This window comes from Peromyscus leucopus, chromosome 7, assembly GCF_004664715.2.
Source record: "Peromyscus leucopus breed LL Stock chromosome 7, UCI_PerLeu_2.1, whole genome shotgun sequence".
Classification (NCBI taxonomy): Eukaryota; Metazoa; Chordata; class Mammalia; order Rodentia; family Cricetidae; genus Peromyscus; species Peromyscus leucopus.
In genome coordinates, this window is record NC_051069.1 from 8,461,335 (window position 1) to 8,487,920 (window position 26,586).

Sequence of the window (26,586 nt, forward strand, 5' to 3'; positions counted from 1 at the left end):
CAGGCCTCAGGGGAGTTTCCCTTCCCTCCCCAGGCTAACCTTTGGTGAGGTTTTGATTATGATCCAGTAGACACTGAGTTCTGCATTCCCAAGGTGCATCTGTAGGAAGGCGTGTAGGTGCTGTGGCTGGCCCACAGGGTAAGCACACTGGTGCTCAGACAGGAAGGGAGAGGCCATGCACCAGGGAAACGGGGTATGGCAAGGATTGCTGATGACCGGAGTGCTGGGGCTGCCAGTGTTCTGCTATCTGGGCAGCATGCTGGCCATCTGCATTTAGGTGGTCAAGGAAAGAAGCGACTAAAGAGAGAAGCAAGCCATCAGATGTCCTGTCCATCAGATATCGGTGTGGCTCTGCTGCCCCCACAAAGCCCGAACACAGCAGAACACGCTGGTTGCCACCAGCTAGAGGACTGTGTGGTTTAGTGCAACTGTAGAAATCATCAAACTGCCTCACAGTGTTTAGCATCTGGTGAGGGGGTATTTGCTTATTTGTCTATTTTAAACACTGTGTTGCAACTAATAGGCAAGTTTCTATCTATCTTTTTTTTTTTTTTTTTTTTTTTATGTATAGTTTCTGCTGCATGTGTCTGCAGGCAGAAGAGGCACAGATCTCATTACAGATGCTGTGAGCACATGTGTTGCTGGGAATTGAACTCAGGACCTCTGGAGGAGCAGTTGGTGCTTTTAACCACTGAGCCATCTCTCCAACCCAGGCAAGTTTCTTAAGGTACTCCAACAACTAAGCCACATCTCCAGTCGCCTTAATCTCTTGTTAACTGGGAGTCTATTTTGGTAATGATAGTTTACCTTGAATTCTTGAGCTTGCTTTTCCTTCCCCTGCCTGCCAAGTGCTGGGATTCTAGTGTGCTCAAACCCAAAGGGTTTATTTCTCTGGTACAAGAGTCCACTGGGAAGAGGGAGGCCGGGCTCTGCTCTACAGTCTTGCAGGAACCAAAGTAGACGGGCTCTGGCATCTTTAACGCTGGTTTGCCAATGCTTTGGACTTTGGCATCCAGCTGGGGAAACTATTAGAAAAGGTATGTAGGTGGGAAGTCGGGTAGGGGAGTATTATGAGCCATTCCAGAAAATGGTGCCATTGTATTCTGCCAGATGGAACCCCAGATACATGGCTACCATCCATTTATCTATAAGGGAGACAAGACATGTGTCATCAGTGTGCCTAAAGAAAATGTGGACAAGAATTTGGCAGAGAATTCATCCTATCTACCATAAGGGATCACATACCGAAGCATGTGAGGTAAGGATTCCAGGTGTGTGTGATGTGTGTTTGGCTTAATGGCTTATGGAGGGTCTTGGGCCAAAAGAGGTAGAATGCCCAAGGCCAGACAGTGAGTGGGCTAAAGCTGGTCCAAATAACCAGGGTGGAGCTGGTGATGGACTGGATTGGCACGTTTAGGGCTTAGGGTTTGGGCAGAGCACTCTGGTAAGTTGCTTGTTTAGTTCAAAGGGTTCTTGGTGCCTGCCTTCAGACCTTGAAGAACACACTTCCTGCTGCTCTATGGCCATGTGACGAGCTCTGGCCAATGGCAAGAATGACAGCATTACTTCCGGACTGAGTTATTTGTTGGTATGAGGCTCTCTAGAGGACTCCCTTCCCTTTTCCAATGACCAACAATGTTCTAGAGAGATCCCCTTTCAGTAGCCTGGGTCCTGCAGAAAGACAATTAGTGATGTTCCACACCCATGCAGCATCTTATCCTGAGACACTGAGATTTTTTTAATTAATTACAGTTTATGTCAAGTACATGTGTGTTGCACAGCAGGCACCTGTACCTGCTGGGCCATCTCACTGTAGCATAGTTATTCTGTCTGAGAGGCACGTTTCCAGGCCAGAGGCCTCAGATGGTCAACAAGACAACCCTCCACCCCAAAAAACAACAAAAAGCCCTATTATGTTATTTTGGCCCAACCAAAAGGTCTATTATAGACCACCAGTTCTAAGAACTAAGAGTCATGTTCCTCAACAAAATGTATAAAGTCAGGTCTGGGCTCATGAGAATCCCAGCACTTGAGAGACAGAGAGAGGAGTAAATGCCAGAGTTCATCACTACCCTGTCTCCAAAAGAGAGACAGAAGTGGGGGGGGGGCTAAGGATGTGGCTCAGTGCTTACCTGCAATGCACAAAGCCCTGAGTTCCATCCCAGGTACCTGTAATCTAACACTTAAGAAGAGCTACAGGCAGGATGATCACAAGCTCAGCCACATGGCAAATTTAAGGCTAACCTGGATACCTGAGATCATCTCATAAGTAAATTGTTCATTATTGTCCCAATATAAGAAAAGGAGCTGTACAGTAGGCATTGGATTACTGTAATTAACTTATTTTTTGAGGTAGTATCTCATGCATCCCACATTGGCTTCCAACTTACTGTATAGCCAAGAATGACCTTGAATTGTTTTTTAATTTATGTGCACTGGTGTTTTGCCAGCATGAGAATCTGGGGTACCCTCTTACAGACACTTGTGAGCTGCCATGTGGGTGCTGAGAACTGAACCCGGGTCCTGTGGGAGAACAGCCAGTGCTCTTAACTGCTGCGCCATCTCTCCAGCTGGGCTGGAATTTTCGATCCTGTTGTTTCTACCTCTCAAGTGATGGGATTACAGGCTTGTGTGCCACCCCACCTAGTTTTTGTTTTGTTTGTTTTGGTTTTGGTTTTGGTTTTTTGGTGCACAGGCTAGAACTTTGTGCGTGCGAGGCAAGAACTCTACCAGCTAAGCTACATCCCCAGTCTTATTTTAAGGACTGATAAAAATCCACCCTCAATAGAACCCTAGATATGCTCTATTCCTTAAAGGATCGTTCATTTGCAGACAGTTTCAAGCCACAAAGTGCTGAAGAGAGATATTAAGGGCAGATTAGGACCTAATCAAAGTCATTCCTCCAATCCCACAGAATCAGAGGCTTTAAAAAGATAGGAAGGGAACTGGAGAGGAACTTGTGGACAGTTATCAAAAGCATTTTTTATGTAGGAAACAGTTTTGGCTACTCACTGTCCTCTGGGCTCTCCTGTATTAGAGGATACATTATCATTTTATATATATATATATCGTTTTACATATATATAATCACACATTACCGTTGTTGACAGCTTTAGGGACCCTCTTTGCACTCTCGCTTGTGTGCCAGCTCTATACTATCTCCCATTTGTGCAAGTCCACCTTTTTTGAGTAACTTGACACAGAGGTACAGTGAGAAAAGAATCATGATTCTTTTTTTTTTTTTTTCCAAGACAGGGTTTCTCTGTGTAGCTTTGGTGCCTGTCCTGGATCTCACTCTGTAGCCCAGGCTGGCCTCGAACTCACCGAGATCCACCTGCCTCTGCCTCCCTAGTGCACGGGCCACCAGCGCCGGGCTGGAATCATGATTCTTTATGCATTCCCTTAGGGTGAAATGAGAGGCTGGACTTGGTTTAATTTGGCAACATTGGAAGAGCCCCGTGTTTCCAGCCAGCTGGGCCAGCCACCTTCACCAGAGTTTGCCAAGCAGTAAACTGCTTAGGTGCAGGCCCTGTGGGTTACTCGCCTGTGAAGAGATGTACTTAAGAACTTGCTTTGGGGTTTTCCAGTTTCTAGCTTGCACATTGCTTCTGCCACTTAATAACTAGGTATCCTTGGCCTCTTAAGCTCCCTAAAGCAGCCTCACAGCCTGTAAAATGGGGATACAAATAAATGCCCGCTCCTTTGATTTACAGACGCTGAAGGAGACTCTTGTGTGTGAAGCTGCTAACCGTGGCTTCAGTGGTGGGCCGAGTGCGTGGAGAAGCCAGGGTGTGTGGTCTTCCAAGATACTGTCCTTTCTGTCAGGAGCTACAAGCACAGTACTTAATGATTGTGTCAATAGCAGTTTTAAGAATTCCTTTGCCAGAGGCTGTCAACGCTATAAAAGTTGTACAGTGTTTACCCCAGAAGGACTGGTTTTCATTTTATCTGTAGTGTTTGGTTGTTTACGTGTATTAAATTTTAAAATAAGCACATTTTGAAGGGGAAAACATGTTTGGCCAGCAGGGTTACCAGCTTATTTGCTAAGCCTTTCGATTCTTTTAGATACTGCAAAAACAAGGACTAGAAAACTCTTAGTTATTACACCTGTTAATATGGCAGGTTCCCACTCGGGCCTGTGGGTAGAAACAAAGTAAAAACATCTTTTCACACGGGACTTTTAGACCAGCTGTCACATCCTACCGTCATGCCCGATGGTGCCTGGGGTCAACAGTTTATCTGAGCTCTTCCCGGCTCAGGGGCAACCTGTTAGCTAGGGCTTACAGAGGAATCCAGGCGCAGGCTGGGCTGGGCCGAGCCGGGCGAACCCCCGGGGTGCCCGGAACCCTCGGGGTGCCCGGTGCCCGGAACGCTCCTGCCACTGCAGGCCAGAGCAGGCCCGAGGGGCGGGCCCCAAGCCTCGGCCTCGCCTCCCACTGCCGCCCGCCGCTTCCCGGCCGCGGAGCGGGGCAACGCCACCAGCATGCTGCAGAAGCGGGAGAAGGTGCTGCTGCTGAGGACTTTCCAGGGCCGGACGCTGCGGATCGTTCGCGAGCACTACCTGCGGCCTAGCGTGCCCTGCAACAGCCCGCTCTGTCCGCAGCCCGCCGCCTGCCGCAACGGTCAGGGCCGGGAAGGAGCCGGGAGGCCGGGGCCGGAGGAGCGAGGGAGGCCGGGGCCTGACGTAGCGAGGGCTGCGGGGCGCGAGGGAAGGGAGCCGGGAGCCGAAGGAAAGAGGCGGCCGAGGCCGGAGGAGCACAGGGAGCCCGGGCCTGGCGTCGTGATGGCGGCCGGGCACTGGTGAAGGGAGCGGGGACCTAAGGAGAGAGGCGAGCCGGGGCCCGGGAGCGAGGGCGGCCCTGGCCTGGCGTCAAGGGCGGAGCCGGAGCGAGCCACAGCAGCCTGGGCTTGGCGGAACCAGGGCGGTCCGGGAGGCGGCCCGGAGCGAGCGTTCTCTGCGGGTCGGAAGCAGGCGGCACCCTCCGCGCGGGGCTCGTCTACCGCAATGGCTCGGTCAAATGGGGGGCACCGAGAACCTGCTGTGCCCTCAGCCCAGAGGCTCCGGGTGCTTCGGGTTTCTGGAGGGACCTCAAGGCGTAGGCACCTCCCTCTTTCCGCCCGCAGTGAGATCAGGGAGGCTCGCCCGAAAGAGGGTGCTCCCGCCTGGCTCCTGAGCGCACTGCTGGGCATTTGACATTGCCGCTCTGCTCCTGCCAGGGCGCAGACCCGCCAGCCTCTTCATTATAGCAGACTTGGGCTGGGGACTGCTGTGAGCCACACTTCCCCTTTTCAGGCTGCAAGGGTCGCTGTTTCTTACCCCTAGTGGGAGATGAACTTGAGGGGTCTTTTCAGAATGTATGACTGAGGTCACCGCTTGGCGAAAGAGCTGTCAGTTGAGTGGAAGCCTTACTTACCACTGCCCAGGCTGCACATCCTTTCTAGCACATTCTCTTCAACCCTTAGGAGCAGTGGTTCTCAACCTTCCTGATGCTGCAACCTTTTAACACAGTTCCTCATGTTGTGGTGACCCCCCCCCAACCATAAAGTTATTTCATTGCTACTTCATAACTGTAGTTTTGCTACTGTTATGAATGGTAATGTACACATCTGACATGTGACCCCAGTGAAAGGGTCAATTGCCCCGGGCGTGACCCATGGATTGAGAACCACTGTCTTAGAGCCTTGTAGCCATGTTCAGAAGCTTCAGACACAATAACTTTGGAAATTTTAGGTACATGGAAGTAGTTAACACACACATATGTGCACGTGTGCATTTGTGTGTGTGTACATATATGTGTACGTGTGTGTGTATATGTAGGTATAGGTATATGATGGATGTGTAAATATCCATTACAATGTTCATGCATGTCAGTGATGAGTTAATAGAAATTTAGCTTCTGCCGAGGATGTAGCTGTTTTTAAAATATCAGTCATCCTCTCCCGCAGTAGTGGCAACAGCGTAAACCATGTCGGGCTTGTATTTAATCACAGCTTCAAAAAAGAGAGAAGGCGGCAGTGAATCTACTCTGAACTTTGAGCTTCTACCAAAGTAGATTTGTCTTGTCTTTGAAAAACTTTAAGGTGAAATTAAGATGAGAAGTTATTTTGCACACCGGGGCACTGTGACATTGAAATAGTCATAAACCAGGTTTGAAAATGTTACCTAATCGTTTCCACTCTGAATTATGTTTCAGATGGGAAGCTCTTGTCTGCTGAAGTGACTCATTATGTGATTCCAGACTGGAAAGTTGTCCAGGATTACCTTGAGGTCCTCGAGTTTCCCGAGTTGAAGGGAATCATTTTCATGCAAACGGCTTGTCAAGCTGTACAGCATCAGAGAGGCCGGAGGTACCTGTTTTGCATTATTTATTTATTTATTGTGAAGGTTCCCCCACCCCCTTTAGAAAAGGTCCCTTGTTAGAGCGAAGGAGGAGGAATTCATTATATTGTCAGGAAGGATTTTTGAAACTAATTTGGTATTCTCTTTGCTGGTGAGGAATGCAGTACCGTTTTGTCTGTGCGCTTCAACACCTGGCCCAAAGATCTAACTGTAGATCAATAAACTGTGATGTCCCAGGATGCAGATATTTAAGATTCGGTGGTGAATTGGCGTCTGAAGGTTTACATCTTTATAGGTAGCACTTTATTTTTGCTAATAATGTATATTATTTAATCTTCTTATTTATAGATACATTGTTTCAGGAGCATTCTTTTCTTGGGAAAAGAGTACTTTTAAATCTTATCTTCCTTTATTGTGGATGCAAATTGTACTTGCAGTGATTTATTCAATGAAATTAAAAAAATAGCTCATTCTTATTTTTAGATTAGTCCTGTAACTATCAGCCATAGTAATTGTATTTGCTGAACAAAACATTTTTAATTGAACCAGTTTAAAATACTTGCCTTGTGCCTAAATGAAAGAAAAATTGCCCCTTTCTATACAAATACCCTAAAATACAGTTTTGCCTCATTTAACATTTGGAAACTTTTATGCTCTGAACTTAAGACTATGAAAATAGCATGTTAGAATTATATACCCAAACCCTCAACACCTCAAGTTATTTAACAAGCAAAAACTGTATTTATTCTGCTTTTAAGATGTTTTGGTTTCTTCAGACTTTGGTAGTAAAAGATAAAGTTTTCTTTATTTGTATATGAAAATGATAAATTGTCCTTATGCTCAGTTCAGAAAAATACACGTTAGCTGGAATGTGCCTGGGTCTTTTTTCAAATTGAGTATTTTAAAATGAGCTTGAAGTTGATTTTATTCAGCCACAGAGATAGAGATGTTTACACATCCAGGTTTAAACACTGCTGCAGGTGTCATATTTCAATTTCTTCCACTAAAATCAATTTGTTGTTATCATTCAGATCGCTCACACACTGCAAGCCTCTTCAACTTCTGTTTTCTAAAATGTTTTTAATATTAGGATTGTTTTGAAAACCTACTCCTGAGACAAGCGAAAGCAAAGAGTTGGAATTTAAATGTCCTTTCTCCTGAATGGTTTCCGTAGTTAGGTTGATGAGGAGCTGATGCTATGGGTTTTGCTGTGCTCACCCTGTGTGTTAGTATTCTCTGTGAGAAAGCCAAGGGTGAGGAGTTGGGAAGTAGGCCCTGCTACACCCCTTGTTTTTCATTCGATGAGAACTTTGTCGGCTCGAACTATTGGTTCCTTAACAGATAAACCAAGTGCTGTCTTAGTTAGGGTTTTTATTGATGTGAACAGACACTATGACCACGGCAACTCTTATAAATGAAAACATTTAATTGGGGTGGCTTGCTTACAGTTTCAGAGGTTCAGTCCATTGTCATCACGGTGGCGTACAGGCAGACATTGCTAAGAGTCCTACATCTTGCAGGCAACAGGAAGTCGACTGAGACACTGGGTGGTATCCTGAGCATAGGAAACTTCAAAGCCTGCCCTCCCCACCCCCGACAGTGGCACACTTCTTGAAACAAAGCCATACTTCCCAATAGTGCTGCTCCCTATGAGATTATAGAGGCCAACTACATTCAAACTACCACACATTCAAACGTTACAATATCAGCCCTGTTTCTAGCAGAAAACGTCTTCCTGGATTCCCGATAGCCAGGCATGGTGGCAAACACCTATAATCCCAGCAATTGTAAACTAGAGGCAGAAGGGTCAGGAGTCCTAGGTCAGTCTAGGTTATACAGAAAGCTTGAATCTAGTATAGACTATATGAGACTCTGTCATAACAAACAAACATGCATAATTGTATGGATATTTAGCTATACATCTACTTATAGTCTTCCTGTTTAAGTATTTAATAAACCTCAAAACCAAATTAGACCTTTAAATTTAATAAACAGCACAAAATTATAAAACTATAAATGTATTAAAGTAGTCCCTTGGTTTATAAAAGGAAGTAATTCTAGGACCCCAGGGCTACTAAAACCTGCAGCTGTTCAGGTTCCAGATAAAATGGCACTGGAGAGCTGGAGAGATGACTCAGAAGTTAAGACCATTTGTTGCTCTTGAAGAGGACCCGGGTCAGATCCCCTCAACCTCCAACTCCAGTTCCGGAAGATCCAATGCCCTCCCTCTGCTGACCTCTGTGGGGACCAAGCATTCTTATGGTATACATACATACATTCAGGCAAAACAGTCATGCATGAAATGAATATGTCTAATTTTTAAAAATAAATGAAGCCGGGCGGTGGGCGCAATAATAGATCGGAGCAAGCCAGGTGATCCTGTGAGTTCGAGCCAGCCTGGCTACAAGTGAGTCAGAGAGGGCAAAGCTACACAGAAACCTGTCGAAAAAAAAAAAAAAAAAAAAAAAAAAAAAATAAATAAATAAATAAATAAATAAATAAAATGGCATCAGGCCAGCAAGGTGGCTCAGCATGTAAAGGATTGTGTCACCAAGCCCGATGACCTTAGTTTAATCCATAGTATCCACATGGTGGAAGGAGAGAACCAGCTCCCTCACATTGTCCTCTGACCTCCACCCATACATGTGACATGCACATCCTCCTCTGAAAAGATAAGTATAATAAACATTGTTTTAAATAGTGTGGTGTTTGCATAGAACCGTCACTCATCCTCCTGTAGGCTCTAAATCATCTCTAGGTTACTAAAACACCCAACACAGCCCAAGTGCTGTGTAAACTGTTGTCATACTGCATTGTGTGAGGAACAAAGGCGGGTAAAAGCATCCATTCCCCAGACAGTCAAAGCTCTTATTTCTAGATACTTTCTCTCTGCAAATGAAGTGCCCTCAGGTATGGAACATGAATGCACAGGGGGCTGACTCTAAGGTAATGTGATAGATGGTATTATTTTACTGAAATGAAATTGCCAGAGTTGCATTTAACAACAGAGAGACATAACCTGTAATCCCGTTGTGTGGTGATGTGGTTTTATATTTTGATCTCAGGAATACCAATGTAGAAAATTCTTGTTCTCATAAATGGACTGATAGAGAAGAGGTGAATAATGCCAGGCCTTTGATTGTTCAGGATAATCACACATCTGACACCTAGCAATCCTCAACTGCTTATTTAATGAAGGGGCACTTGATTCTGGGAGGCTCCCACACATTCGTGCATTCAGATGTGAATGTGCTCATCCATGTGCTCATCCAGAGGACTAGAATACAGCAGTAAACAAAGGTGTAGATCCAGTCCTGAGAGAGACCAGACAAGCCAAGTCATCTCACAGACAGATGTAGAGCCACACTGTGGCAGATGTTCTGAAGCACCAGGACATGGCTGTAGCAGAACCCAACCAACCAGGGAGCCAGGAAGGGCTTTCCTGAGTGAACTGCCTATACTGAGCTCTCAAGGATGAGGAAAAGGAGACCAGGCAAGGGAGAGTTCTCCAGGAAAAGGAGACTTCTGGCCAAGCATCCATGAGAAAGAGAGGTGGCACACTCAAGGAACTGGAAGGACACTTGGTCAGATGGAAAGCCTCGTGGGCTTTGGGGATGTCAAGGAAGGGTTTGATTCAGGATGGCATGACATCAGGTTCCTGTTTTAAAGATTGATTCAATTGAAAAGAGTCCTGAAGGAAAGAAGGCTAGAGGCTGCAGCTGTAATACAGACGACATGTTATATTAGCCTGTTTTGCATTGCTATAATAAAACACTTGATGTAGGTTCCTTTTTCCTTTGCATAAAGCCACCAGCAATTCAATCCTGGGATTCTACCTGATGATGTCTGAATCCTAACCACTTCCCAGAATCACTTCTCTGCGCAAGAATTTGATTGACTTTCCACCCTGTGAATATCTCACAAGAGGGATGAATTTTCAATGCATGGTCCACTACAGAGTGAGGTAGACCTGCTCCCTCTTTTTCCCCCAGGGTACTCTTGTGGAGGGAGAAGTGAGAAATATGTAGATAGAAATATAGAGGAGAGAGACAGTTAGAAACACAGGATAGCCTCGAGAGGGTCTGGGTCAAAACCACCAGTCCCTTCTGTCTCTGCTAAAGGGCTGTTAAAGGAATGCCAAGGGGTGGAGCAAAGAGCTCCCCCCAGCTAAGTGTAGACTATCCCAGACACCTGGTGAGCATGCACATGGTCCAGCCATCCCCTAATGGCAGCACTGCTGTGTAAAGCAAGCTCAGCTCCCACAAGAGAGCACACTCAAACCATCCCCAAACTGTAGTGAGGACACTGGCAGCTTAGACATGGGCAGAAGTGGGTGTTTCCAGGACTGATTCAGTAGGTAGGAATCCATAACATTTCCTAAGAATGTAATCATGGAACTAGAAGTACAACCATATTGAAACTGAAAACATGGCAAATACTCATAGTGGATTCATTTACTTTTAGATTTTTATGTGTGTGTGTGTGTGTGTGTGTGTGTGTGTGTGTGTGTGTGTGTGTACATACATGTATGTGCCATGGGTGTATGTGAGTGGAGGTCAGAGGACAACTTTTGGGATCCACTGTGGGATCCAGGGGTTACACTGAGGTTATCAGTTCTATACAGCAAGTCATTTTATTTGCTGAGCTCTCTCACTGGTCCAGCAGCTTATTTTATGATAGCCAGATAGTAACAGCAACCCAAAGTGGCCTTCAATTGGTAATGCTTAAGAAAACATGCTATATCCATAAAATAGAATATTATTCAGCTGTAGAAAGGACTTGGATGAAGCTTGAAAACATTGTACTAAATGAAAGAAACCAGCTACACACACACACACACACACACACACACACACACAATTTATATGTTGGAGCCAGCAAAATGGCTCAGGCACTTGTTGAAGAATATTTGTTTACATTGTAAAGATAGGTCTCTGCCTAAGGCACCTTCTGATTGGTTTAATAAAGAGCTAAATGGCCAATGGCTAGGCAGGAAAGAATAGGCTGGACTTCCAGGCAGAGAGAGAGAAACTGGGAGGAGGAATCTAGGCATGCAATTTCTCCAGACACTCTGAAGAAGTTGGACATATGGTACAGAACAGAGGTAACTAAGCCACGTGGCAGAATGTAGATTAACAGAGACAGGTTAATTTAAGTTATAAAGCTAGTTGGAAAAAAGCCTAAGCTGAGGCCAACCTTTCATAATTAATCTTAAGTCTACATGTTGTTACTGGGGAGCTGGTGGTCCCAAAAAGAAAGTCCGACTACATTTGAGAAAGCTTCTTACAGGCACTTGCCACCAAGCCTGGCAACCTGAGTTCGGTCCCTGGAACCCACCTGGTGGAAGGAGAGAACCGACTCCTGCAGGTTGTCTTCCGACCTCCACACTTGAGCTATGCCACGCACAGGCTCCCACACAGACACATACACTAAATCAACTAGCTTAAAAAATCTAGTCATATATAATTTCATTTATATAAGATGTCCTGAATAGACAAAAATAGAGATAAAAAATTGCTTAGTGGTTGCCAGAGGCTGGGGCCAATGGAAGTGGGGACTGATTGCTTAATAGACACGGGTTTCTTTTTAGAGCGATGAAATAAATGATCTGGAATTAGAGAATGGTCATAGTTGCTTAACTGTGAGTGTACTAAAAACTATCAGTTGCATATGTTTTAAGGGAAAGTGAATTTCTTTGTCTGAATTATATATATGTATATAACATATATATGTATAACTATTGATATATGTATACATATATAACATATGTATATATATGTATATATGTATAACTATTTTATAAATATTCATTGATTTACTTATTTATTGAGATGGGAGTCTCACTATAGTTCTGGTTGGCCTGGAACTTATGCTGTAGACTAAGCTGGTCTCGAACTCACAGAGATTCTCCTGCCTCTGCCTCCCAAGTGCTGTTATTAAAGGTTTGCACCACCATGCCTAGCTTTTTTTTTTTTAATTTATAGAACTTAGTGATGATTTTAGATGTACGATGGGGAGGAAGTAATGTCAAGGATAGCACTAAGGTTTTGGCTTAGGTAATTGGGCAGAGGGAGGACACTTGTAGCTAAGGCAGAAGCCTCTAAAAGAGCAGCACTGATACTCCAAAATGTGCTCCATAAATGCCAGTAAAGTATTAGCTAATAGGACTAGAAACATAAACATATTAAAACTGTAAGACACCTGAAAGGAGGTCTAGGAGACCCTAGCATGGCACTGCAGAGCCCAGCAGAGGAAGACTCTACTGGATTCATTTCCCAGTTCTTCCTTCTTCTAGGCCTTAGAGCAGTAGTTCTCTAAAGCAGGTCTTTCTTGTCAGACTTTCTTTTTGGGAACCCCAACCCCCAAATAATGACACAGGGACTTATTATTAATTATGAAAGCAAGCTTAGACTTATCCCACTAGCTCTTGTAACTTAAATTAATCTGTTTCTATTAATCTACTTTCTGCCATATGGCTTTTTACCTCTCCTCCATATTCTATACATCCAACTTCCTCAGTGTCTTGCTGGAATCTCCTGATTCTAACCCTGAGTTCGTCTCTCTGCCCGCAAGTTCTGCCTATTCTCTCCTGCCTACCTATTGGTCATTCAGCTCTTTATTAAACCAATCAGATGCCTTAGGCAGGCAAGGTAAGACAGCAACATATCTTCACACAGTGTGATGAGATATCCCGTAGCAGTTCTCAACCTTCTGAATGCTGCAACCCTTTAATACAGTTCCTCATGTGGTGACCTCCAACCATAAGATTATTTTTGTTGCTGTTTCATAACTGTAATTTTGCTACTGTTATGAATCATAATGTTAAGTGTCTGATATGCAGGACATCTGATATGCAACCCCTGTGAAAAGGTCATTCCACTCCCCCAAGGAATTTCAACCCCCAGGTTGAGAACCGCTGCCTTAGAGGGTGTTATCAGCAGAGACAGGATGTTGCATCTGTAGCCAAGGCCACCATCACCAGCAAAGGGGAATGTTGTCTCTATAGGCAAGGCCACCATCACCATTGTGGGGGGAGGGTTGCATCTGTTGACAAGGCCACTATCCCATTGAATAAAAATAGTAAAATGTCATCAAGCTGGGCATAGCACCATGTTCTTTCAATCACAGCACTTGGGAGGCTGAGACAGAAAGCTGACTTGAACCCAGGAGTTCACAGCTAGCCTGGGCAACATAACAAGATGGTGCACCTGCCCCTCCCTACTCCCTTCCCACAGATTCAGTCTAAAGAAGTTAGTTTATCCATCTCCAGGAAATTTTTTTGTTTTTTGTTTTTTGTTTTTTCAAGACAGGGTTTCTCTGTGTAGCTTTGCGCCTTTCCTTGGACTCACTTGGTAGCCCAGCTGGCTTGAACTCACAGAGATCTGCCTGCCTCTGCCTCCCGAGTGCTGGGATTAAAGGTGTGCGCCACCGCCGCCCGGCTCCAGGAAATTTTTTTTTTTAAACATTTAGTTGATAAAAGTTTGGAAAACATCTAAGCCTGCCTAAGAAAATTAGTTTTTGTTTTGTTTTGTTTTGTTTTTTCAGTAAGATTGAAACTTTTGTTTTGAGAGAGTCTACTGTAGCCCATGCTGGTTCAAACTCCTTGTAGCCAAGGATGACCTTGAATGTCTGATCTTCTTACCTCTCCCTCCAAAGTCCTAGGATCAAAGCTGTGCTCCACCATGTCCAGCCTAAGACTGAATGTTTTAAGATTGAAGATCTTGACTGTCTAAGCCACTGCCGTCGCTCTGGTGAAACATGTCCACAGTGCTCTGAAGCTTCTCTGTGCTGACTTCACACAGGCTTCTGTCTGCTGACTATCATAAACACTGCAAAGCCTGCTAACAGGAATTATGACTGTATTGTTATGTGTGCACTACTAAATTATAACCACAAGCCTACACATCTCCAAGAAGCCCTGACTGTCAACACCCAGAGTGATTCACTGCCGAATCCCTGTCTTCCCCATCAGTATTCTCCTGCCATTTGTCCATGTCCCTTCTCTAGCTGACAAATGGAAGCACACAGAACCCTCATAAGGTGGCCGGAGAGAACCACCTCCACAGAGTGGTCCTCTGCCATCCACATGTGCTTTGTGGCATGCACATGTCCCACATACATCATATGCACACAATAATACTAAACACAATTTAAAATGAAGGTGATGCCAGGGATGGTGAAATGGCCTTTAATCCCAGCACTTGGGAGGCAGGGACAGATTGGTCTCTGTGAGTTCAAGACCAACCTGGTCTATGTAGGGAGAACCTGTCTCAAAAAGCAATGAATAAATAAGTGAAGGTGGTGTGTGCAGAGCTGGCAGAAGGGTGCTGGATTCTGAAGGTGGCAGTTTATCCAGACCCCAAATCCTGAGCTTGGATCGCTGTTGACACAGATGCTAGGCCTACATCCCTTATGGCCCTGCCATGGGCGGAATGCTGAGGACAGAATGGAGCACATGCCTGCTCTCTTCAGAGCGTCTTCAGGGCTCTGTCCCCACTCATCACCTTTGGCTGTTTGTCTGGCTCTCTTCCATTCAGGCTTCAGGCCTCAGGCCTGCTCCAGGAGGCCAGGACAGACCTGTCCTTTGACCAGTGTTTCCCACCGAAGTGAGGGAGTCTGGGCTTTTTTTTGCAAAGTAGCATAACTTTTTTTTTAATTTTCATGAAATATATATACATAAAATTCAATATTTTTAGAGGGTAGGACTGTAACCCAGTTTGTAGAGTGCTTGTCTAACATACACGAAGCCTTGGATTGGATTTGGTCCCCAGCACCACGTACACCAGGTAGGCGGAGGCAGGAAGATCACTACCTAGTGTCTGACATGAGCCTGGGCTGTATGAGACTCTGTCTTTTTCTATTTGTTTGGTTGTTTTGGTTGTTTGTTTATTTTGAAACAGGGTCTCTCTACATAGCTCTGGCTGTCCTGGAACTCACTATGTAGACCAGGCTAGCCTCAAACTCACAGATAGACATCCACTTGCCCTTGCCTCCTAAGTGCTGGGATTGAAGGCGTGTGTTACCAGGCCCAGGTGAAAACCCATCTTAAAGAAAATAAAAATTACCAGGTGGTGGTAGCACATGCCTCTAATCCCAGTACTCTGGAGACAGAAGCAGGTGGATCTATGAGTTCAAGGCCAGCCTGGTCTACAGAGTGAGTTCCATCCGGGACAGCCAGGTCTACACAGAAAAACTGTCTCAAAAAAACGAAACAAAAAGAGATTGACATTTTTCTAGATCCTAAGTGTGCAGTTTGGTGGCACTGTGCCCTTTAGCACCATTATGCAGCCATCCACACCCGCAAGCTCTAGAACTTTCCATCTCCCCACACCGAAAGTCTGTACTACTTAAATGCTGCCTCTTCCATCTTGACCCCAAGCCTAGTAATAAGTCAGCTTTCCGCCTCCATGTATCTGCTCTAGGTTCCTCATGCAGCTGGAGCCATCGGTGTCTCTCCTTCTGCGTCTGGCTGACTTCACAGCCCTGTGTCCAGGTTCATCCGGGCGACAGCATGTGTCAGAAGCCCCCTTTCAAGGGCCAAGCAGTATTGACCTTGGCTCATTTATTCCTTGTCATTCAGTTATACCCACCTTTTTGCTCCTGTAAAAGGTACCACTGTGGATGTGGGTGCCCAGATACCTGTCTGAATCCCGTTTTTGTTTGGTTGGGTTTTGTGGCTTTATTTATTTGTGTACTTGTTTATTCAGCAGGGTTCGGGGTTTACCCCAGAGCCTCGTGCCTTCTAGGCAAGCACTCCTAGCTGAGTGCTTCACAAGTCCCAGGTTCTGTCTTTTGGACATGCACCCAGAATTGGGCTCGCAATTCTGGTTTTGATCTCTTTTTCTTGTTAGAATAGCTGTTTCTGCTTGCTGTAGTCAGGCTGCTGCAAGTGAGGCCCTGGCCTGTCCAGATGGCGCCTCCAAAGGTAGTCAGTGCAATAGCACTTACTCTCCGGCCAAAGGCCTGGCCCAGGAGCAGAGCAAACACTTGCTGAGGGAAGGATATTAGCCAGGGTGATCATTTGTCCACAGATAACCAGAGTGAGTGCAAGGCCTTGGGTTGGAGCCCAGCACTGCAGAGCCCACAGCCCAACCAATTCCTTTTAAAATAACTGCCTCAATGTTTTCTGTAGTTCTTGATGACAGGCTCTTGAAAAGCTCTCTCGTTCAAGCTGACCCATGGTAGACTTGCTGTTTGGGCATGGTTCTGGCTCACATTGCTGGAAGCTCTCTGGACTGGGGAAACTTAGACTTTCTGTTAACTCTCTGACAACTGGGTCTATCTCTTCATGAAATCATGGAGGCAGATTTAGACACAGTTCACAGATAAATCCTTAAACTTGTTTGCTCTACCTGACCTTTTCTAGGCCTGCCAGCTAAAGGGAAATGTATTAATGCTTAAAAGCACACACCTTTAATCCCAGTACTCAGAAGGCAGGGGCAGGCAGATCTCTGTGAGTTCAAGGCCAGCCTGGTCTAAAGAGTGAGTTCCAGGACAGCCAGGGATACACAGAGAAACCCTGTCTCGAAGGAGAAAAAAAAAAGTTTGCCAACAAAGTAGGAAGCCAAAAAGATGCCAAGGTTTCCTTGCCTCTGTGCTGCGGCTGTGAGAACACAGATAATGTAACTACATAGCAAAATGGCCAGGCATCTCTGAGGGAACGCAGGAGAAGGAATCTAATTAATCTGCAAACTAATTAATGAGGCCTTCCCCAGTGCAGGGAACTGACAGGCAAAACTGAGAAGCACTAACACAGAAACGGAAGCCAATACGAATAACGCTTCTCAGGGGTGGGCTAGTTTATTGCCTTCCTTTTGGTTGGTGTGTAGGTGTGTGTGAGATGTGTACAGGTGCACTCATACATGCCACAGTGTGCATGGAGGTCAGAGGACAACGTCAGGTATACGTCTTTGTCTTTCACTGTTTCAGACAGAATCTTGTTCACCACTGCACGTACCAGGCTAGTTTCTGGAGCTCTTCCTGTTTCTACCCCCAGCCTCCCACTGTGAGCACTGGATGACAGATGCTCTCACCCGGCTTTATCTGGGTTCTGGGAGATTTGAACCGAGGTCCTCACACTTGTGTGGCAAGCACGTTTACCTACCCAGCCATCTTCCTGGCCCTTATTTTGTCTTTTGAGACACGCTCTCTCCATGCCTCCCAAACCACCCTCAACCTCAGGATCCTCCTGCCTCAGTCTCCCGAGTGCTAGGACACTCCTTGGGTTTTAAACAATCCATCTCTCGCTCTGAAGTGCCTCATCTGTTTCGATCCTTGGCGGGAGTTGGCAGGAGATGAGTACCTGCTGTGCGAGATTTATTCCGTCCCCTGTGTTACAGACAGTATAACAAACTGCGAAACCTCCTGAAGGATGCTCGCCACGACTGTGTTCTCTTTGCTAACGAGTTCCAGCAGCACTGTTACCTCCCCCGGGAAAAGGGGGAGGCCATGGAGAAGTGGCAGACCAGGTGAGCATCAATGGAGTCACAGCACTCCTCTCACTGGGGCTTTTCTGTGTTCTCGTCTGTGTTCTCTCTTCGAACTGTGGTTAACACTGAAGTGTCAGCATTTAGATGTGTCATCTGAATATGTAATTGATACAATTGGGATTGAGGAGAGGAAGGTACCTAGCCTGAGACTGCCCAGACACACGGGCTGTGGAATGTCTACCAGCGGTACGGAAGGCTCAACTTGGATGCCTTAAGATAAAAAGATGACTTGCTCAATTGAATGTCCTGGGCCAGTCTCACTAAACGGAAACTGTTCTAGAAGATGCAGTGACTTAGTTTAGGTCTGCCCAAAAGCACAGTGTGAAGCAAGAGCTTAGATGTGGGGTGTTTGCAGATGGTGGTTCCTCACAGCAGGAGCAGAAATGATGGCAGTAAGATGGGGGCTGTGAGGCTAATGTGGGAAAAGGAGGCTCAGTCAGGCCTGCTGGGACCTTGGAGGGCCCTGTGGAGTACCTCACACAGTGGCCCAAATGCAAGAGCCCAGGTATAATTGTGTGGTTACACCTTACACAATTGCCCCCTAAGTGTTAAGTCCAAGATTCCTTGGGGTGGAATGTAACTGCCCACAGCCCTTCAGAGAGGAATGCAGACACAAAACCTTCCAAGTCTGTGCACTTTCCTGGGAATATGCTACGGTCCTGAACCCAGTTCTCCAGACCCAGACTTCAGCTCTCTAGGGGAAGATTCCAGGCATATCATGTGGATTTCCATTCAGTCTTATTGGCTTACCAGCTTCAGCTGCTTGCAGCTGGCTTTTCTCCTAGCTAGAGACTGTACCTCATCTTTCATGGTTGCTGGTCATTTCCCATGTGCCTTGTAGCTCAGCTTCCAATTAGAAATTGTTATGTTACCAAGTGACCGAGTCTGGGGTTTTTTTTTTTTTTTTTTTTTTTTTTTTTTTTTTTTTTTTTTTTTTTTTTTTTGTTTTTTGAGACAGGGTTTCTCTGCGTAGCTTTGCACCTTTCCTGGAGCTCACTTGGTAGCCCAGGCTGGCCTTGAACTCGCAGAGATCCGCCTGGCTCTGCTCCCGAGTGCTGGATTAAGCGTGCGCCACCACGCCGGCGAGTCTGGGGTTTTTTAACAAAAGCAGGAAGTGAAAATACTTGCTCTGGGGACTGGACATCTAGAAAGAAGAGATGGGAGGTGCTTTCTGATTCCTTTTTTCTCCCACAGAGGGCCCAGCCCCCAGTTATCTAGAGTAGATACCCAGGAAGTATTTGTTGTGTGAGGAAAGAACAAAAGGATGGATGGATGGGTGGATAGATGGATGGATGGATGGATGGATGGATGGATGGATGGATGGATGGATGGATGGATGGATGGGTGGGTGGATGGATGGATGGATGGGTAGGTGGATGGATGGATGGATGGATGGATGGATGGATGGATGGATGGATGGATGGATGGATGGATGGGTGGTGGATGGATGGGTGGATGAGTGAATGGATGGATGGATGGATGGATGGATGGGTGGGTGGGTGGATGGATGGATGGAGAGTGATTAGCTATATGGAACACAGGATGACAGATAGGAACCAGTTATGCCATTCTGAACAGCAGCTGTGTTTGTGCCTGGGATGCTCACCACCCTTTGCTGTCCCAGGAGCATATACAACTCAGCTGTTTGGTACTATCACCACTGCGGGGACAGGATGCCCATCGTTATGGTGACAGAAGATGAAGAGGCCATTCAGCAGTATGGAAGTGAAACAGAAGGCGTGTTTGTCATTTCTTTCAAGGTATTTCCAGTGCTGCACGCACACGCATACACACACACACAACACATTCAGTTCTTTTGTTTTTGTTTCTGTTGCTGTTGTTTTGGGTTTTTCGAGATGGGGTTTCTCTAGCTGTCCTAGAACTCACTCTGTAGACCATGCTGGCCTACAACTCAAGAGCTTCTTCTGCCTCTGCCTCCTGAGTGCTGGGATAAAAGGCATGTGCCACCACTGTCCAGTTCTTAACAGTGTCTGTAAAGCCACAGTCTAGATCCTTTGGGAACACAGATAAGAGAAAGTACGCTCCATACCTGTAATCCCAGTACTGGGATGGGATTGCCAGTCCTGAGGCAGGAGGCTCACTGAAGGTTTGAGTCCAGCAGAAGATACATAAAATAGATGTTTTTTTTTTTTTTTTTTTTTTTTTTTTTTTTGAGAGTTCTCTGTCTTTCGTTTTGAGTACAGCAGTGAACAAGAGATGCCTGTCTGCGATTAAAAAGGGGGAATAGAATGGAGACTTTAATGTTGTCTGTGTTGATTGCTAGAGAGGGGGCTTAGTTGTTTGGAGCATTTGTTGTTCTCACAAGAGGACCTGGTTCTGTTCCCAGCACCCACGTGGCAATTAACAACTGTCTGACCTCTTCTGACTTCCTCAAGCACCAAGCATGCATGTGGTACACATACATACAGATAAGCAAAACACTCATATGCATAAAATAAATCTTAAAAAAAAAAAGATGGTCCATAGCATTATTGGTGACCAGGGGGCCATGACTGTAGCAAATTCAGACTGACTCCTGAAACTATATGTAACAGAGAAGTCAAGAGCAACCCGGTTAGACTCTGCTACCCATAAACTATTTGTGTTACATGTTGCATGTGTGGCGTGTATTGTGTGTGTGTGTGTGTGTGTGTGTGTGTGTGTGTGTGTGTGTGTGTATTGGGGATTGAACCTAGAGCCTCCCCATGCTAAGCACACACTACCACTGACCTATACCTCCAGCCTCTAGATGACAGTGGCAGGTTATCGTGGCTGCAAGTCAATACTAAAATTGCTAATGATCTCTTGTTTTTACCTACAAAATGGTAGTTTTCTTGCCTCCTCATTAGCAATAATGTTTCCGTTTTACTGTGACGAGTATAAATATGGTACTTAATAGTAATATACATAAGTCTATTATGTCCTTCAATTCTTGCAACAACATAATGAGGTAGGTCAGTACCCTATCTTACTAGTAAGAAAAATGAAGCATGGAGAAGCTGGCCACAGGCAGCTGGTACAAAATAGTAAAGCTGGGATTGGTGTCTAGAATCAGGCGCCAAAGCTTTTAGCCACCATACTGAACTGCCTCCCAGATTATTTTTCTGACTATCACACACAAAGGCAAACTATTTTTTGTTTTGTTGGTTGGTTAGATTGTTGTTGTTGTTTTTCAAGACAGAGTTTCTCTGTGTAGCCCTGGATGTCCTGGAACTCAGTCTGTAGAAGACTGGCCTCGAACTCAGAGATTCACCTGTCTATTGCCTCCCAGGTGCTGGGATTAAAGGCATGGGCCACCACCGTGGTTGCAAACTATTTTAAAACCAATCTTCCAGCTAGGCAGTAGTGGTGGATGCCTTCAATCCCAGCATTCGGGAGGCAGAAGCAGGCAGATCTCCTATGAGTTTGAGGCCAGCCTGGTCTACAGAGTGAGTGCCAGGACAGCTAGGGCTACACAGAGAAACCCTGTCTCAACAAACAAACAAAAAACCCTGAAAAAAAAAATCTTCCTCTTTTTCTTTCTTTCTCCTCTGTCTCTCTCTGTCTCTGTCTCTGTCGGTCTCTCTGTCTCTGTCTCTGTCTCTCTCTCTCTGTCTCTCTCTGTCTCTCTCTCTCTGTCTCTCTGTCTCTCTCTCTGTCTCTCTGCGCCTCTCTCTGTGTGTCTCTCTCTGTGTGTCTCTGTCTCTCTCTGTCTCTCTCTCTCGTGTGTGTGTGTGTGTGTGTGTGTGTGTGTGTGTGTGTAATAGTAGTAGTATTGGGGGTTGAAAATATATATATGGAGAGAGAATACTATATATATATAATCTGCTCTACCTCCAAGACCTCATATATGCCAGACAGACCTCAGACTTCCTGGGTAGGTAAGGATGACCTGGACTTCTGATCTTCCCATGGAAAGTGGAGACTTTCAAGTGCTAGGATTACAGGTGTGCTCTACCACTCGGTTTATGTGGTGCTAGAGATCAAACCCAGGGCTTCACACATTCTAGGCAAGAATTCTACCAACTGAGCCACACCCCTAGTCCCTTACAGCAGTCTTGAATGTCAGCAACCCTCCCTTTTCCCATTGGAATTGTGCATGCGGAAAAGTAGGGCCACTGGGAGTTGATGTGGCGTTATTTATATGAGGCTATCAGGTCACAGTCATGTCGTTTTATCAGTGTCAGTTGCTTCAGGCTGTCACGGCGACACCTTCTTTCTATCTCTTAAGTACCTTTTGAGAGATCGGGCTGACTGTTCATCTCTCCATAGCTCGCCTGTCTGTCCAGCTGGCCAATCAAACCTCCTGGATGATTGCATTTTCTGATGCAAAAACCCAGATGCAGCCTCCAGTATCGCTGTCAGTTTATAGAACGCCCAGCTTCAATTTTGAATTGTAGATTCCATAAGGGTTCCCATGTGCATGTATTGCTAAAGATTTGCCAATAGAATTTTCTTGACTGTGCTATAAAAATGTGTTCAGGAGTGCCGGAGAATTCCAGGGGCGCCAGATATTAATGGCGGTGTCACTTGCTTTTTCTGTTGCAATACATCATGTCTTGTTCCTGCAGAGGACAGTTGACTAAAATTACATTTTTCTCCTTTTTTGAGGATTACTTTTCTTTGTAGTCCAGTAGTTTAGGACAGTTTTATTCTGTAGAGCAGCTCTTGAGCAAACTGTGTGGCCAAGACCCATAGAGGTGAGCGATGGCAGGAAGAGAGAGAGACTGTCAGGTTCAAGTGAGAGGCAACCACAGAATCTTCTTCGGGGACTTGACGTTAGATGCAAAGAACCAAGATGATAAATTCTTCATGAAGAGGTTGTTTCCTGACAAAATGTGGTGTTGACTGACACACAAGCAGAGTCGCCGTGCTGACGTCGGTGTGGACAGAACTCTTGAGAGGAAGAAAGGAAGTTGTCCAAACAGGATTGAAATTAACAGGAGAGATGCTGGCTTCCACACAAAGATGTTCTCTTTCCTTTGTAATTTGAGGAAAGGGAATGTATCTTAGCTTTAAATTGAGTTGAAATCACATGTAAGAAGGTAAAAATACATAATAGAAGATTTTCCTCTCTGTTCTTTGTAGACCATCATGTTCAGAAGTGAGATACATAGAAAAACAAATTGAGGTGTGTGTGTCTGTGTGTGTGTATGGGTGTGTGTGTGTGTGTGTATGGGTGTGTATGGGTGTGTGTGGGTGTGGGTGTATGTGGGTGTGTGTCTGTGTGTGTGTGTGTGTGTGTGGTGTGTGTGGGTGTATGGGTGTGTGGGGTGTGGGTGTGTGTGGTGTGTGTGGGTGTGTGTGTGTGTGTGTGGGTGTGTGGGTGTGTGGGTGTGGGGTGGGGGTGTGTGTGTGGGTGTGTGGTGTGTGTGTGTGTGTGTGTATGGGTGTGTGTGTGTGTGTGTGTGTGTGTGTGTGTGTGTGTGTGTATATGGGTGTGTGGGGGTGGGGGTGTGGGTGTGGGTGTGGGTGTTCACTGTGTGTGCAGGTGCACACATGGAAACCAGAGGAGGATACTGGATGTCTTACTTTATTTTTCTCTCTCTACCTTATTCCCTTGAGAATTTCTTTCTGACCCTGAACGTAGATCAAGCCCCGGCCATCCTCCTGTCTGGGTCCTCACCCCTCAGCACAGGGTTACAGGCACATCTGAAGACAAGCCACACTTTTTATGTGGGTGCTGGGGCTTCACGCAAATGTTCTTACCCACGTAGCCATCTGGTTCTGTAGTAGTGCTGGAGTGAAGAATCGGTATCCAGACATGTTTCTCTGTGCCTTCACCAAATGCAGAATTACTTGGACAACTTCTGGCCGGATTTAAAGGCTGCCCATGAGCTCTGTGACTCCATCCTGCAGTCTCGCCGGGAAAGGGAGAGTGAAAGTCAGGAAACCCACAGGAAGGAATACCCAGAACACCTTCCCCTGGAAGTGCTGGAGGCAGGCATCAAATCTGGACGCTACATCCAGGTGAGGTTGGCAAGGAAGGGTAGGTGTCAGTAACAACCAGCGTGGTTTTGTTTCTCTTCTCAGCTTGCCTTCCACTCCAGGGCTCTGAGTTCAAAGCCTGTCCACAAGATGGCCTTGAGTAGGCAGAGCTGCCCAGTTCAAGGCCATCTGGGAGCCATTTTTCCATAGTCCTTAACTGTCTAGTTCCAGGCTGCCCAAGTGTCACACAAGTATAGGGTAGGCCTCTGCACTGGGAAAGAAATACATTTTTACCTGAGGGTGTAGAGGTGGCTGGACCATCATCACATCTGTGATTCCCCAGAACCCAGAACCCAGGGGTTGTCAGGGTTTGGAGAAGGACTTGGATACAGTAAGTAACTCCTTAGCCTTAATCATTTTACCCACATTCATTTCCTGTTTTCCCATCAGCTGTCTCGTGTGTCCACCACAGTCAAGATTCAAAACTACTCTGCTGAGGATTTTGTATTTCTCTTCCCCCTCCTCCCCGCATGCCAGGGTTTCTCAGTATAACAGTCCTGGCTGCTCTAGAACTCTCTTTGTAGACCAGGCTGGCCTTGAACTCACAGAGATCCACCTACCTCTGGGATTAAAGGTTTGTGCCACCACGCCGAGCACAGATTTTGCATTTGTAACAAACAACTCAGAATCTCTCGTGGTGGCCAAAGCTTGAGTGTGCCATGCTGAAGTCCCTGCCATAATGTAACAAGCATGCCCTGCCCTTGTTCAAGCTAGCAACATGTTCTCTCTAGAAAGGACACTGTCTCACCCATTGGCTTGATCTGTTTGGCAGGCATCCAGGCAGAGGGACCGGGTCCTGTGCTCATTGCATGAGTTGGCTGTTTGAAACCTGGGGCTTATGCAGGGACGCTTGGCTCGGCCTGGGAGGAGGGGACTGGACCTGCCTGGACTGAGTCTACCAGATTGATCTCAGTCCTCGGGGGAGGCCTTGCCCTATAGGGGGTGAGCTGGGGGGAAGGAGAGAGGGGCGGGAGGGGGGAGAACAAGGGAATCCGTGGCTGATATGTAGAACTGAATTGTATTGTAAAATAAAATAAAATAATAAAAATAAAAATAAATTTTAAAAAAGAAATAGAAAAGAACTTTGGATCCATTTGCTCATAAATCATTAACTCTACTTATGAAAACATTTATGTTTCACATAGTATGTACAACATATACATTAGTATATTTGTATGTATTTTATAATATGAACAACTTCTCAAGTATTATTTTACTATTATAATTAATAAAAATGAAATTTGCTTAAAAAAAAGAAAGAAAGGAAACTGTTGTGATGAAGACAGGGATCACAGTCTGCTAAGAATGTGGAGATACTTTCATAACTTTTTAAAAACTGGGTGAGAAAGAACTTTGTTCACACCAATTTTTGCTTGTGATTTTAGGGAATTCTGAACGTCAACAAGCACAGAGCTCAGATAGAAGCTTTTGTTCGCCTACAAGGAGCCAGCAGCAAGGACTCAGGTTCGGTACCAACCACATACACTTCCATACTGCTTGTTGAATTCTGACGTTATATGGTGAAGAAAGCAAGTTGAATTGTCAGGCAGCCCTGGGTACACTGGTATTTGTGGATTTTAGGGGGTTTCCCCCAGGTTTATTCTGTCTACGATTTGGGGGGAGCTAGTTCTAGGAACTGAACCTAGGGCTTTGCTTATGCTATTTGTCTATAATTTCTGACTTTATTTTTTAATTCTTTAAAAAAATTTAAGCTGGGAATGATGGCACACGCCTCTAATCCCAGCACCTGGAAGGCAGAGGCAGGATCTCAGTGAGTTTAAGTCTAGCCTGAGCTACAAAAAGAGTTCCAGGGCAGCCAGGGCTACAGGGAGAGACCCTGTCTCAAAAAATTAAACAGATTAAGGTAACTTAATGAGCACGTGATACTGTGCATATCCACGAATACAGGGGACACTGCACAGCCGTCCCCCCAAACACTCCAGAGCCTCTGTTTGCACACATGCTTGTCACCCAGTGTAGTCAGGATCTTACTGTGCTACGGATTTTAGAGTATTCCCCCCGGGCAGCTGGCGCTCTCGTCTCTGGTTTCTTCCAGTCCGCATAAACTGCCACACAGGGGAAGGAGGCGGCCTCTCTAAGGTCCCCTGCAGCCCGGGCTGTGATGTAAGCATCCCTCTGTTCTGCCTCTGGTGCTCTCCTGTGATCACATTTCAGGCAGACTGGGGGAAAGAAAGAAGGAAATTTTGAAAACGAAAAGGAAGAAGGAAGCTTGACGGTGAAAATGGGTGCTGGGTTGATGGAGGCCGAGTAAGAGCGGCTCCCGGGGCTTCTGTTCACCAGCCCCTCTGCAGGTTTGCAGCCCGGTGTGTGGTCTATCTGCATGCTGACCGCTCCTTTGGCCATGCAGGGCCCTGAAAGAATTGAGCAGAATTCCGGTGTTGGCTCCCAGTGACATGCAGGAGAGCAATGCCTACTTTGAGAGGCGATGTGAGGGAAGGACTCAAACCGAATAGCAGGGAGGGAGAAGCGTGGTCATTCTGCACTGTGTCCCCGTGTGGGGCTGCCAGCAAAGAGAATAGCTTTTTAAAGAAACTGATGAAGGGGGCCTTGTATAGCACGTTGTCCAGAGTGGCGTGGGAGTAGTTAGTTTACCCCCAGCCTGCAGAACACAAGAAGTTTAAGCCAAGCATGGTGGCACCTCTAACCCCAGAGCTCAGTGGACTGAGGCAGAAGGGTCACAAGTCTGAGGCCAACCTGGTCTACACAGAAAGAAAGAGAAGAAGCCGTTTAACTCCCCTTTCGAAGGAAGAAATTTGTTTTGGAGAGCGT

General features: G+C 45.9%; 1 protein-coding gene across 1 annotated transcript in view; it reads left to right on the forward strand.

The window, feature by feature from the left end:
• Positions 1-4,351: 4,351 nt before the first annotated feature.
• Dis3l (DIS3 like exosome 3'-5' exoribonuclease) overlaps positions 4,352-26,586 on the forward strand; it is a 43,831-nt gene continuing 21,596 nt past the window's right edge. Inside the window, exons 1-6 of the mRNA XM_028866827.2 lie at positions 4,352-4,622; positions 6,195-6,348; positions 17,680-17,808; positions 19,454-19,589; positions 23,602-23,778; positions 25,182-25,260. Coding sequence (XP_028722660.1) covers positions 4,484-4,622; positions 6,195-6,348; positions 17,680-17,808; positions 19,454-19,589; positions 23,602-23,778; positions 25,182-25,260 — 814 coding nt within the window. The 5' untranslated portion in view covers positions 4,352-4,483. The remainder of the gene's footprint in view (positions 4,623-6,194; positions 6,349-17,679; positions 17,809-19,453; positions 19,590-23,601; positions 23,779-25,181; positions 25,261-26,586) is intronic.